At 40.6% G+C, this 14,490-nt stretch overlaps 1 protein-coding gene across 2 annotated transcripts in view; it reads left to right on the top strand.

The window, feature by feature from the left end:
* The window catches only part of MEGF10 (multiple EGF like domains 10), a 164,425-nt gene that overhangs the window by 81,247 nt on the left and 68,688 nt on the right, over nucleotides 1-14,490 (top strand). For both annotated transcript variants that reach the window (XM_032336849.1, XM_032336851.1), the window contains exon 5: nucleotides 224-316. In XM_032336849.1, coding sequence (XP_032192740.1) covers nucleotides 224-316 — 93 coding nt within the window. The remainder of the gene's footprint in view (nucleotides 1-223; nucleotides 317-14,490) is intronic.

Here is a 14,490-nt window from a genome sequence, read left to right as displayed (position 1 = left end):
AAGGAATTTTTTTGGTGATCTCAAAATAAGAAGGGAATTGTTCGGTCGCACAGCAGACTAGGAGAGGGCCAAGGAATGGATTGAAGGAAATTATCAAGCATGCATGTTGTTTTTAAGTGATACTTGAGACTGAGATGTGAAACAGCTGTGTTGTTGGTTTTTCTTTTCTTTTTTTTTTTTCTTGTGCCAACTTTCCTTATTTGATTGATTTTCTCTCTGACAGCCCACTGTGCTGATAAATGTGTCCATGGTCGCTGCATTGCTCCAAACACCTGTCAGTGTGAGCCTGGCTGGGGTGGGACCAACTGCTCCAGTGGTAAGTTTCCACCTGCTCTTGTCTGTCTTGGCGTGTTGTTGCTGTATGGGCTCCCTTGTCTGCCGATTATCCTGAACCACTGGTTTCCCTCTTGTTCCCTGTACAGAATATGGTGTGGGTTCCCAGTCCGGCTCAGGAATACAGTTTCTATTAAATCAGTATATGTGTTATACTGATATAACAGTATATGTTGTTAATTGAGGATAAAGAAAAGTACTTGGAAAGAAGGAGATTTTAATAATCTGATGCTGATACATCTGTAAATATGAATATGTTTTCCAGAGTAGGGTCCAGACTTGAGATTCTTTAGTTCAGTAAAGCAGTTTTGTGGTTACATAATTATTCCATCCTAACTGCTATGTTTATATGTTGATTTATCTAGCATTCTTCCTTGGTGATTAAAATGTATCACCTGTTGGCTTTAAGTCAGAAGTAAAATTGATAGGGTCAATGCTTAGTATATTTATTTCCCCTCTGAATTCTGAGATGCACATAATGATACTCAGAAAACATGGAGGACAAATATTGGTAATAACTGAAAATTCATGAACATTTTGATACTAAATCAAATTGTAATGTGGTATATAATTTGTGTATATATGGTATATAATTATAATTCTAGCATAATATTTTGGACTGTAAACAGTTTGCACTTAAAGCCTCATATTCTTTATTAAGAGGATTAAGCAGTGGAATGTCATGTAATACAGTTGCTTTTCTGAATTTCACAGTTAAAACTTTAGTTTTCTGCCTAACTTGTTGCTGCGTGTGTAATTGTGGATACTTCCTGTTTCTTCGTACTGCTTTTTGCTTTGAAAAATGTGAGAGGGAGTCCGAGGGCAACTGAATTTTAATGCATGAAATGTGACATTGAGAGAAAGGAAATCAGCAGGGTCTCATGACAACACAAATTCATCCCCATTTCTACTGCACAATTTTCCACAACTAGTCCAAAAGGATTTCAAGCCAACTAGATAAACCGGCTTTAAGAATTTTTTCTTGCTTATATTTAGAACCAGGTAGATTACTGTGTATCTTCTAAGAACTGCTTGTTTTAGGCTTGTGATCTCTTGGCTGTCCCAAAACCAGCATCTCCAGGGGTAGTCCTTGTGCTGCCTGTGCACAGAACGTTCTGTGTGAAAGAGCCTTTTTATTGTGTCTTAAACAGGGAGTGTGTGTGTGTGTGTGTGTGTGTCTTTCTGCCCCTGAAAGACTTCCAATTCCAATGGATAACTGTCTTGCGGGGTTTTGTTTTGCTTCTGCTGGAGATCAGGAGGAGAGTGGGCATTTTGTTCACAGGCCGTGGAGGCAAAATGTTTGGGATGTGGGATTTGGCTCATAGCCATTTTTCTGGCCGGCTGACCTCAAATGCAATGTCGCTTTCATTAACTTTTCCAGCTTAAAAATCAGTTGTGCCTACACATTTTGAAGAAAAATAACATTATTGTAAAAACTAGCAGGAATGGAAGGAGTGGATGTATTCTTCATTTGAGAAGTGAGGTTTGTTCCTAATGCCAGGGCACGTAAGCTGTGAGATAGAATGGTTGTAGCCACGTTCAGAGTTCGTGTCCTAAGGAGCCCGCAGCCGCCTACAGCTGAGAAATCAGACTGCTGAGTGTTGATGTGCAGAAAACAAAATGCTACATGAATTTCAGGCTGTCCAGAACTGATTCAGGACTTCTAGAAAACAAACTATTGCTTTCTTTTGGAGTTTGGGCTTTCTGGAAAATAACTTGTTTCTTGCTTTTAGAGTTTACTGATTTTTGAATGAAGCCTCTAGAATTCTGAAGACACATGTTCTTTCCATCCTAGAATACGATACTGATGCAGCGTCTAATCTCTTCTTTACAACTTTAGGCTCTGTAATGACCCAAAGTGTAAGTAAACACAGGCTGATAACTGAGGTCTGTCAAGATGCTCTGAGAAAAACATTTCTGACACTTTGTTCAAACACCTAAGCAAATGCTCTTCTGAGCTGGAGCACTGGATACGGTTACCTGGGCTTTGTCTGCAGTGGTTCCTCTAATACCACTTATTAGAAGGTGTGTCATTTAATTACTCTAAGCCAAGTAGTTCTTGAAACAAAAAGCATTCTTGAATAATCTACTAGGTAGCACAGTTTAAATGACCTCATTTCGGGGCACCTGGATGGTTCAGTCAGTCAAGCATCTGATTCTTGATTTGAACACAGGTCCTGGTATGGAGCCCCATTGGACTCTGTGCTCAGCAGGGAGTCTGCTTGAAATTCTCTCTTCCTGTCTCTCTGCCCCTCCCCCCACTCATGCAAGCACATGGGCTCTCTCTCTCTCTCTTTCTCTCTAAAATAAATCTTAAAAAAAAAATGACCTCATTTTCAAGGATTCCTTTTCTCTGTTCCCTCCTTCTCTGATTATGGTTATGAAGACATTGAATGCTGTTTGTTAGGTCCGTAGAATGATTGCCTTGATAATCAGACTAGGTACTTGCATCAGTCATTCCATCAGGAGAGAGAAACCACAATAAATTTTCTTCAATCAAACCTTTTATTTTGGAACAATTTTAGATTTATAGAAAAGTTGCAAAGATAGCAGAGAGTTATCCTATACCTGGATCCAGTTTCCCCCTTGTTAACACCTTATCATTAGTTTGTCAAATTGAGAAACTGACATTAGTACATTACTATAATTAAACTTCAGACCTTGGATTTCATTGTTTTTTTCCATTAATGTCCCATATCTGTTCCAGGATCCAATCCAGGGCACCATGTTGCATTTCATTGTCATGTTTGCCCAGTCTCCTATGGTCTATGACAATTTCCATCTTTGGCTTTTCCTGATCTTGACAATCTTGAGGAGTGCTGGCCAAGTATCCTGTTGAATGTGCCCTGATCTCTGTCTATTGTTTTTTCTCATAATTAGACTAGGGTTATGGGTTTTGAAAATAATACTTTTGAGCTGGAATACTCTGCTCTTCACATTGTATCAAGGTATCATAATGTTCATGTGACATCACTGATGATATCATCACTTGGTTAATCTTCATCGTTAGCTGATGCATAGTGTACACCACTATGTTTCGCCACAAAAGTTACTGTTTTCCCTTTTCCTAGTCTATGCTTTGGAAGCAAGTCTAGATCTAGCCTACCCTCAAGGGTGAAGGGCAGGAATTACATTCCTTACATATGTTATGTTATTACATATGTTATTTGGAATTCTTCTGTAAGGAAAATTCATCTTACTCCCATTTATTCAACCTTTGTGTCAGTATGGACTCAGAGATATTTATATGAAATTTTGAGTTATAGGCCAATATATGTGATTTTATTGTTCAGATTGTTTCTGCTTTGGAGATTGGGAGTTATTTCAGGTCACCCCTGTGTCCTTGTGATGTGCCCCCATCCTTTTTTGGTCTGTTTTTTGTTTATTTGTTTTGTTTAGTGAGCACTTCCTTCCTTACTGGTTCTATAGGATACTTCAAGGCCATGGTGTGTTTTTCTGCCTCAGCCTTAGACATCCATTGGAGAATGGCATTTAGAAAGGAGAATCTTGCCAGGTCTGCTCATTGCTCCTGGGATGCACAGTAACTTGGACAGGGAAAGTTGATGAACAATTACTAACTGTACCAGGGGACTGGAGTAATGGAGAACTGGCTAGTAGAATTCATAACACTTGAAAGGACACAGGAAGAGCAGATTTAAGGAGCAGCCACTACTTCCAGGGCTAAGATAGGATACCCAAAAGGAATCTCTACTAAGGCTATGATTCATTAGGGAAGGCACACCACAGCTCACTGAATAGCGAGAGGCTGCATAATACTACTCTAGGAGAACCTGATGGACATCTGTCCTCTGGAACTTGATAGAATTCTGCCCTATAAGGTGTTGGGGAAAGCTCTTCATGGAGGAGTGTCTGATCAGAAGCTCTCTGCCCCAGAAGGTTGCCAGGGGAAGCTGCTGGCTGATGGGTGCTGCTGGCTTTCCTGTTGATGGAGAAGCTGGGTGCTGGGAAGCTGCCCATGCCATGGGAGCCTGGAATGAGCTGGGCACCATGCAAGATGGTGATGCTCCATGGCCAGATGCTGGAAAACTCGTGTGGCAGGAGCTGGGGCTAGAGAGGCTCCCTGCTCTGCACCAGTCTTTTGAGCTAGCACTGGAACCACCGTGGAAGACCTTGCTGCAACTTTGTTGTCTGTTGACTGTTGACTTCTGGCCATGGAAGTACTTCTTAGAAACCCACAGAGTCTCTTGGCTTTCAGACATAGTTCTCTGTTTTCCTGTCTTGTAGTAATAGCCCAGTTTCTGCCTGATAATCAGGACCACTCACTCCAGCCAGAAGAGTAACTCTTTTTATTTACATTAAGAGCCTAAAATAAGCAGATGGTAATAAATCAATGATGGTCACACACAGCTATCTCTCTGGGGTTTTTTAATATACATGGGAGAAAAATGGGTTAACAGGTACTTTCACGTGTACAGGGTTACAAAGACTTCCCATGGAGATTTGATCTGACTGTTTACCTTGTCTGTGGAGGAAGGAATCCTGTGTTTGATATACAGTCTTCCTGGGTCTCAGTGTATTCTCTGTATAAAAAAACCAGGTGTGTCAGAAGACTGTACAAAGTTTGTTCCCTGGAGTGAAATCGTGATTTATTTTACTAAACTCAGACGTATAGCTTCTTTTTAAATTTGATTAAATGATTTTAAAAAAAAACACACACACTCGTATTTTACTTTTATTGGCAGCCTAATGCATACCCTAGCCTATATGCCATTAATCTAGTCTACCTCCATCTCTCTCTCCCCTCCTCCTCCCTGCTGTCTCTCTTTCTCCCCCATCAATCTCTCCGTCCCTCCATCAATCCCCTATTCCTCTTCCTCCTTCAGGGGATGATAAACCACTCATAGAAGGCAAGCACTGTGTGTTATTAATCTCATTAGCCACCATTGTGGCTGGCGTGTGGTTGGAGCAGAGTTGTTCCATTTAATTAGATTGAATGAATTGCATGGTTCTGTGAAGGTCATTCACATGTTCATGGTGTGAACTTTCATTGAGTGATTATTGGGTGCCAGGAAATGTACTAGATGCTGGCGATAAGGAAACGTGAGTGGAGCAGTGGGGGCCTCACAGAGCTTACAGCTTTGAGACAGGTAGACAGAAGTGCTAATGTCTCATCCTGAGGAAGAGCACAGTCTCAGCAGAAGAGGTGGATGGAGAAAGCCAAGAATGGAGCTGGGTATGGGAATGAGAATTGGTTACAGCAGGAGGAGGAAAGAGTGGCCGGCAGGATGTCAAGAGGTTCTAGTATCAGGGTGCTAGTAGGCAAAGGCAAGGAGAGCTCGAGGGAGCTTGTATCTGATGACCTTTCTTTTCTTTGTAAACCCAGGAGTAGAGACAGTGTGCTGAACCAAGGAGGAGCAGGAGTTGGGTCATGTTGATGACGATGACAGTAATAGTTCTGCTTAAATGAGCTCTAAGTACGTGCCTGGATTCCCTATAAGGGTTTGATAGACATTACATTTAATACTCACAGCAGACAGTGAGATGATTGCAATTTTTGATCTGATTTTATTGATGAGGAAATAGAGCTGCAGAACAATTACATGACTTGCCCGAGTTTTGACATCTACTGAATGGTGGAGACACACTCGCATCCTCTTCATAGCCAGTCATTTTAACCATGAAGATATGGTGACTTCTGCAACTGGAAGGGAGGTTTGATGAAAGTGACCAGGGTCTAGGGCTCTGAGGGGAATGAGAGCAGGAGGCAGGGGCTAACAGCCCCCGACAAATGTTAGAATGCATATCCTGAGAGATATCGAGGGCACTGTCTCAGAGATGATGAATTTTAAATGGCATCCATTTGGATGGACTCGTTTGTAGTTTTTAATTTCCTCATTTGTACAATGCAGACTGTTGGGCAGATTCTATTCACGATCCCTGTCCTTGCTGTGAGTCTATGTGTGGTTTGCTCTAGTAGTCACATATCTGTAATCACTGGGCCTTGCTTTGTGCTGGAAACCCTTTAAACCTTCTGTATGAGTAGCAGTAACACATTTGTTCTCTCAACCTGTATCATCCTGTTGATGATTTTCTAAACATCTATAAAGAAATATATTTCTCCTCGGGCTATAGGGCACTTCCAGAATGCAAGAGGGAGCCCTAAATCAACCAGCAGCCAGCAAATAGCTTTCAATAGCATGTCCCGCAGGCTTTTGACGTTAATAGCAAGTAGAGGCAAACATGGAAATTAATTTTGGTTTAAAAAATTCCAAACTGGGGCTTCTTTAGTCACCAGTAGCATTTCTGGCTAAATGTACTTGGAGGTAGTAAAAATATGCCTAGGAGGCAAGACAAGTTGAAACCTTTTCAGGTGCAGCATTAAGAACACTGATAACCTTTTATATAAAGCACGCATGCTGTGCAGCACAGGGTAAGTAATAAGACTTGGCCTGCGGGATATTCCAATTGGGGAATCCATTTGAAGGATATTACAAGCCAAAAATCATAAGACACAAAAAGCTGACTTATTCCCCGGCAAGTTCTGCTGTAAAGCTCTATGGACTGGACACAATAGTTGGATCGATGGTGTCTGGCAAGAGAAGACACTCAGAACCCAATGCTCACAGAGAGTCATTAACATACCCATCGTGCTGTCAGAATTACTTGCGAGATCAGGTTGATGAAGCAGCAAGAATAAGAGTAAAATCATTCGGGGTCCCTGGCGGGGGGACGGAGGAGGGGGCCAAGGCATTGATGATAGGTGGGAAGAACTGGGCAGGGAATGGTTCATCACAACCGCCTGAAGGCAATTTCACTGATGGACTGTCCAAATATCTTGATAGAGGTCGCAAACACAAGCTGCTGATGTTGCCTTTCCAAAAGAGTCTGAAATCCGGGCTGTTCTTGGTTTCTCTCTGGAGGGCCAGAGAACCTCCTCCACCTGCTTCCTCCAACCCCCCCTTGGAACTGAATTGCTGCAGTCCATTCTGTGCTGTTTCTGAGTCTCATGGTCCTCAGGTCTCTATAAAGTTAAGAGTATCTAACTTCATATGCTCATGAGGACTGACTGGCACCATACCTGTGATGTGCTCAGCCCCACACCTGGCTCAGGAAATGGTGCTCCCTTGCAATTCCTTGTGTGACAAACACAGCTTACCGAAGACCTCTTCAAATCAGTGCAGTGTTTGGATCAGACAGTGGATGGGAAGGCTCATTGTGGACATCTTGTTTAGTCCTGGGGGCCACCCCCCTCTTTAGCAGAAGCCTCTCTCTATCCACGGTTGCTTGGCAGGAGGCTCCCCAGACAGAGCCCTGGTGTAGTTTTCTGCATTATTCCCAACCTCCGACCCTGGATGTCCTTCCCAGATGAATTCATGTCTGGTTTATGTTGCTTGCAGCATAATGAGAACACTATTGACATTTCTGACTGACACGCTAGTCAGTTCTCATGCAGCGGCTGTAAACCCCAGGCTGGGCTATCACGTCATTAACTCCATTCTACATCATTTATTCATTTGTCTGCGTTTCCTTTTCCTTTTTTCACTGTGTATAATATCTACCTGCATCTGTTTATCAGAAGATCTTGGTTCAACCTCAAAATTGAATAAAATCTGAGCTTTTCTCACCATCTCTGCTGTTCCCTCTCCAAGCCACATCACTACTTGCTTTTGCTTGGTGATCACAAGCGTCTCCTCACTGCTACATCTAACTGGGCCCCACTGGGATCCGTTCTCTGCAGTGAGACCAGAGTGACCTTGGAAAACTGCAAATACTGCTCCATTTTCTGAACTCCCCATATTTCCCATGATAGAATAATCTCCAAAGCCCTTTTGGACTGTGCCAGTCTATCTCTCCAATCCCTTGTCATCCCACTCCCCTTCTGGTCATCATACTGCCTGACTTCTGCCTTCCTCTCATGGGACATGTTGATTCTTTTCTGTCTTTACACTTGAACTTTTTGCAGCCTGGAATACTCTCCTCCCTAGATTTTGACATGGTTGGCTTCTCTGGGTCACTCAGGTCTTGGCCTAACCACCACCACCAGGAGAAGCTTGCTCCAACCTTTATATATATATATATATATAAAGGTGATTCTCCATTATTCTGGATTATATTTCCTTTTTAACTTCTTTATGGCACTTTCTGAAAATATTTTTTTTCTTTTGCTTTTTCTCTGTCTTTCCTTCTAGGATGCCAGCCTCCTAAAATTTTGTATTTTTTTTTTTTTCCACTGCTATTTAGCTAATTTATCACTTAACATCCAACACAGTGCTAGGCACACCATCATGCTCAATACATATTTGTGGAAGGGAAGAACAAAGGCATCAATATTTCAGGAATAGTCATGGATATAAAAACAAGACATGAGAGATAAAAAAGGCTCTGTCTCTTTGTTCAAGGAGCTTTAAGTTCAACAGAGGGGTTGGAAGTATGTGCACAAATGCAGAAGCAAAGTGTCCAGAGAAGTTAAGGAAGTAGTCATAGATCTTCTAGAGAAAGGGTATGACCTAAAGTCTTCCCTTCAGTGGCCTTGAGGTAGCTCGGTTTCATGTGGCTCCTGGATTGACCTTGCCTATTTGTACTGGGGGCCCATTCCTCTTTGGTGACTAGGCACAAGATTCTTCATCCATAAATGGGCAGCTGCAGTGAAATTTTTAGAAGCCAGGTGAGAAATGCTAGATAGGGTTTTCCATGAACTATGAGGAAATGTGGATGTGGGAGCTCCTTACCCTCAAGAGAGGGAAAGTTATAGAATGAACTTCAAGGTTATTACTTATAGAGGGGTGAGGCTTCTGACATGGTGGCCCCATGTCAGTCTAGGAAAGTTGTTTGAAAGTCAACCTTCATTTGAATGGGGAATGCTTAATGGTTCTGCCATCCAAACTTCCACATATTGATTCTCAAGGTGGAAATTTCATATGACAATGTAGAACTTAGCTGTTAAACTTGAATCAAAATGGAGTATGAGCAGTAAGAAATTAGGCAAAGAAATTCAGACTACAAATTATTCCAAATCACATAGCAACCATTTTCCTTTCTTTCTTTCTTTCTTTCTTTCTTTCTTTCTTTCTTTCTTTCTTTCTTTCTTCCTTCCTTCCTTCCTTCCTTCCTTCCTTCCTTCCTTCCTTTCTTTCTTTCTTTCTTTCTTTTTTTTTTTATACTTATTTGTCAGAAAGAGAAAGAGAGAGCACAGGTAGGGGGAGGGGCGGAAGGAGAAGCAGGCTCCCAGCTGAGCAAGGAGTTCGATGTGGGACTTGATCCCAGGACTCTGGGATCATGACCCGAGCTCCACAGCAACCATTTTCCGAGAGTAAAAATGTGTTTCCTGGCTCTTCTGCTTAGAGTGAAATAATGATATGTATTAGGTGGTCTTGGAGCCTCAGTTGTTATCTGACCTGTAAAATCAGGTAAGTTAATACCCAATTTTAGTAGAGCTACATCCATTTCATCATATGTTAATTGGATGACATTAAGTGCTGTGATAGATTATATAGTCTGGTATCTTTTATGATTATATCTGACTTATGTTTGTGATTGTATCAGAGAGTTTTTTTTAAGACACTTGAAAGTCTCTTCAGGGCATATAAGAAAAAGGGCTAGTTAGTGTTTTTCCTTCTTTGGTCAAACAATCTCTTAATTCATTGACAACCTTAGTGATTTTTATTGTTTTTTTTTTCTTTTTTCAAAGGTTTTATTTATTTAAGAGAGAGGGGGTGAGGATGAGCTGCGGGGAAGGGCAGAGGGAGAAGCAGATTCCCCGCTGAGCAGGGAGCCTGAGATCCCAGGGCCCTGAGATCATGACCTGAGCTGAAGTCAGACACTTAACCAACTGAGCCTCTTGAAGGATCCTAACAACCTCATTGATTTTTAAAAGTTCAAACATTTGTACCTGTATACTGGAGCAAATTAGTCATGTTTGCCATGTATAAAACTAAAAAATTATAGAAAGTAATAAAATGAGTAAGACTATTCAAATAGAGTGAATAGAAGAGGTTGCAAGCGCCTAGCTCTTGAACCATAAATGATGGGATCATCTTAAAATTCCATGAATACTTAATGTTTCAACTCACTACTGTTACACAAAACTAGTGGAAGTAACTGCCAAAGTTTAAAAATTTTTAATGGAACTGATATGACCTGGATCTTGGTATATAACTGTGAAGTTTTGTTGATATGTTAAAGAAAAGCAGCCACTTAAAGAAAAAAGAAAAAAAGAACCTTATGTTATAAAATTAGTATTGTGAAAATCAGATTTATCCATTTTACAAATTAGTGCTTAAAATAATTAGACTACATTAAAGTTTAAAACTTCAAGACAGAAGATATTGTAAGTAAAAGTTAAAAGAGAAGCAAGAATGGGAAAAGATTTTTGCAATATAGGAAACAAATGATTAGTATATAGAATTTGTAAAGAATTTCCACAAATCAATAAGAAAAAAAAAGCCCTTCAACTTTAGATTATGCAAAGGGTGTAGTAAAATAATTTAAAGGCAGGGAAACCTGATTGGCTGATAAGCATATGAGAATATGATTCTCTTTGTAATATCAGTGACATGCATCCTAAATGAGCAAGATGTCATTATTTGCAATCACATTGACAAAGTTAAGACGTCTGACAATACCATGTGTTGGCAAGGATGTGAAAGCAAGATTCCATACACTGCTCTCATGAGGGTAAATTGGCAGAATAACTTCAGAGCAATTTGTCTCTAGAATAAAATTTTAAATTGCGTACACCATATCGTCCAGTAATTTTTCTTCTACTTCTTTATAATTTGTTTCACGTACCTTGCAGATACCTTTGATTTTAGGTACTGGGGGATATATTCTTTGCATCTTTGTAACTGTGGACATTTGGCAACAACCGCAAATGGCTGCGGTTAAAGGAAAAGATAAATTTATTAGAGGCTATTAATATAGAGGAATTCTGTGTAGCCATTCCTTGCTATAAATTGATACATAGTACTCCTCTGTATTAGCAGATGTAGTAACATTAATAGATCTCAATATCATAATACTGGGTGGAAAAAGCAAGAGGTACAGTGTTATATAGATTTTATGTTGAACTAATGAATACATAAAATGATACAATGTACTATTTCTGGATACACAGAGGCTAGATGGACGCACATTAAAATCATGATCAGGGTTATGGAATAAGGGAAAGAGCTGGGAACCAGACACAAGAAGATAAAGAGGACTTTATCTGTCATGCTTTATTTCCTGCATCAAATGATAAAGCAAAGGTGAGGACATGTTCACAACACATTAATTCTAGGTTGTGTGTCATGATCCTTTGTTATAGTATTACATGTCATCTCCTATAATCAAAATATTTTCTTTTCTAGAAATATGTATTCAATTTTTGAGACCATCCAGGTAGCACTGAGGATTTGGGTGCCTAGTTTCCCTACTGTGGGATTTTTTTTTTAAGGTTTTATTTATTTATTTGACAAAGAGAGAAGTGATCACAAGTAGGCAGAGAGGCAGGCAGAGAGAGAGGGACAAGCAGGCTCTCTGCCTAGCAGAGATCCCGATGTAGGGCTTGATCCCAGGACCCTGAGATCATGACCTGAGCTGAAGGCAGAGGCTTAACCCACTGAGCCACCCAGATGCCCCTTACTGTGGGATTTTAAGCAAACATTTAAGCTACCACCCTTTGATCTCCCACATCCATAATGAAGATAATTAGATACACAGTGGTGATCCCGAGTAATTAGCCTGTGGTGCTTACCTGAAGCCACCTTGCCTGGAAGCCTTCTCCCCATCCCTTTTCTCCTCTGCCCAGAGGCACAGTGCACATAACACAGACCCTCTGTGCTCCTTGAGCATCCTGGGTACTGCAACACCTAACACAGTGCTCTGTGATAAGTCACACCATGGACCAGTCTCTCCTGGGAGACAAAGAAATCTGGCTGTAGACCATGTCAGGCAGGAGCAAGTAGCATGTGCTCAACAAACTGAACTTAGTAGCCATAGAAGAGGCTTCACACATTTTTAATGAAAAAATACGTGAGCAAAAGAATAAAAACATGACAAGACTTGATAAAGCAACACACCCCACAAAGGCTCCTGGGTCTTATTATTCTTTTGACTTCATTGAATAAATGTAATCCCCCCAAATGCTTTACTTAATCCCAGCCTACCATGTATATCCCTGAGACTTTCCTGCACTGTGAATAGGGTCATCAACAGGCTCTCATTGAGAGCCATCAATATTTATATTTAGACACGTTAAAGAATAAACATTTCACGCCCTTTTTTCTGCTTCATCATTTGAGATAAGCATACGCTGAAGCTCTAAAATGACATTTCATGCTTTGAAAATTCATTTAACAAACATTTTTTAAAAAGAAGAGTAAAGGTTTTCTCTCAGCCACTGAGTAATATTAATATCAACAGCACTGGGTGGCTGTCCACAGTGACTGTTGGCACTCTGTCAGCTCTCCAGTGGGGTTTTTGACATGTGAAGGACATGGGGTTTTAGTGCCTTCAGAGGATCTGGAAAATACATTTTTATTGTTCTTCTTCATGGATGGAGAAGCTTTACAAAGTTGTTTTATTTTTGAAGCACTTGATGTTTTGAATGAGGATCTTTTCTTCTATATTAACAAAGGGAATGACACACCACCGCCTTGTTAGCCTGAAGCACAAGGAATGAAATCACAGGGAGATAAAAGGCCCTGAGGGGCACCGAAGCTTAGGAAGAAAGGGTGTATATTTCAAGAAGGACCATGTTTTTCTGTGCTTTGAGACTGTGGAAGATTATTTTGGTCCCTTCCGAAAGATACTTGTTGTGTAGAGAGATTTTCATGAAAGTGACTTCCTTGTGCTTTGTCTGTATATTAGAATATGAAGGGTTGAATTTTCCTCCCTATTAATTTCTTCTGTGGTCCCAAATTTTCCTAAGTTTAAAGTCACTTGAGAACGTCACAGCAAAATGACACATAAAAATATATTTTCAAGTCAGTGTGGCTGACTGCTGTATCCTAACAGGTGCTTGACATTTAAATGTTAAGAACGCTTAAAGAGTCTTACTTCAAACAGCAACTCTGGTGAGGGTAGTTATGTATTATAAGCTGACATCACTTTCCCTCTGATAAAGCTGGGCTCCAAGATTCAATATCATCCGGCTGTCAGTGTTTGGTAGAGGTGTATCCACAAGTTTCTCGAACCCCTTATTGTTCCACAGTTTGACTCCTTAGATGCTGGAGGTATTACACCAAGACCAACAAAACCAAAATAAAATGACAACCAAACACAGACTTCTCATTTCATCTAGTATTTCTATAGACCTAATGCAAGTTCTACAGAATTGGCCACTTTTGTGGTTCTCAGTAATTTAAAGCCAGTTGCTTCAGAAAAGTGTCTTAAAGTTCAAAGTGCGTTTGAACGCTGCTTCTGTTGTCTCAGTGGGCATAGATAAGCTGAGGCAAAATCAAGTAAGTGGGATGGGTGCCTCCTAATATGGCAAGATCGTCCAGATTTTATTTGTGACCACTTCTTTCTTCATGCTAAGGGGAGGATTACTAAGGAGTTCATGTGTTCTTTCTCAATTTCTCTTTTTACATTTCTGGGCTCTACGTACAGGCCACTCCTCTGGATACACTGATCATCTGCAAGTGGGGGAAATTTCTAAATCCAGTTCTTGGTTGGCAGTTAAGAATAGGATGTCACGTAACAACTGGGTTTCACAGTGGGGCTGAGCTTTTTCCAGTCGGCTTTAGGGAAACGGTTGAAAGGGATGATACCAGAGCTTGTTTTTCACTTTGTAGAGTTAGTGGTCAATTTGTTTTTGAAATTCACATTGTGAGACCTAAGTTGTCCTTTTTGTCATGAATGATTCATGCAAGACAAACAAATACTATGAACCAGTAACAGACCTGTTAGTCTTGCTTTATGTACAGTTGGAGGATGTTTTTCTAGGGTGTTCTTTTTTCTTAGGGTGGGATGTTCCACTGTGCCAATCATGGAATAAAATTTCTAATACACAAGGTCTATGCTGTGTCACACATACCAATAAGTACTTTTTGTGCGATTAGTGTGTTTTATCATTCCCATGTGGCAAAGAGAAAATTAAGTGTAACCGAGGTTGAGGACTTGCTGAAGGTTCTATGGCTATGAAGTTGACAGTGGTCTGCTAGGGTCCAGGTCTGTCTGATGCTAGGTGATTATACCCTTCCTTGAGCCTGCCAG

The sequence above is a fragment of the Mustela erminea genome, chromosome 3 (assembly GCF_009829155.1).
Source record: "Mustela erminea isolate mMusErm1 chromosome 3, mMusErm1.Pri, whole genome shotgun sequence".
NCBI classification, from domain to species: Eukaryota; Metazoa; Chordata; class Mammalia; order Carnivora; family Mustelidae; genus Mustela; species Mustela erminea.
Note: the sequence above shows the minus strand (reverse complement) of the source record. Positions and strands in the feature narration are given on the sequence as shown.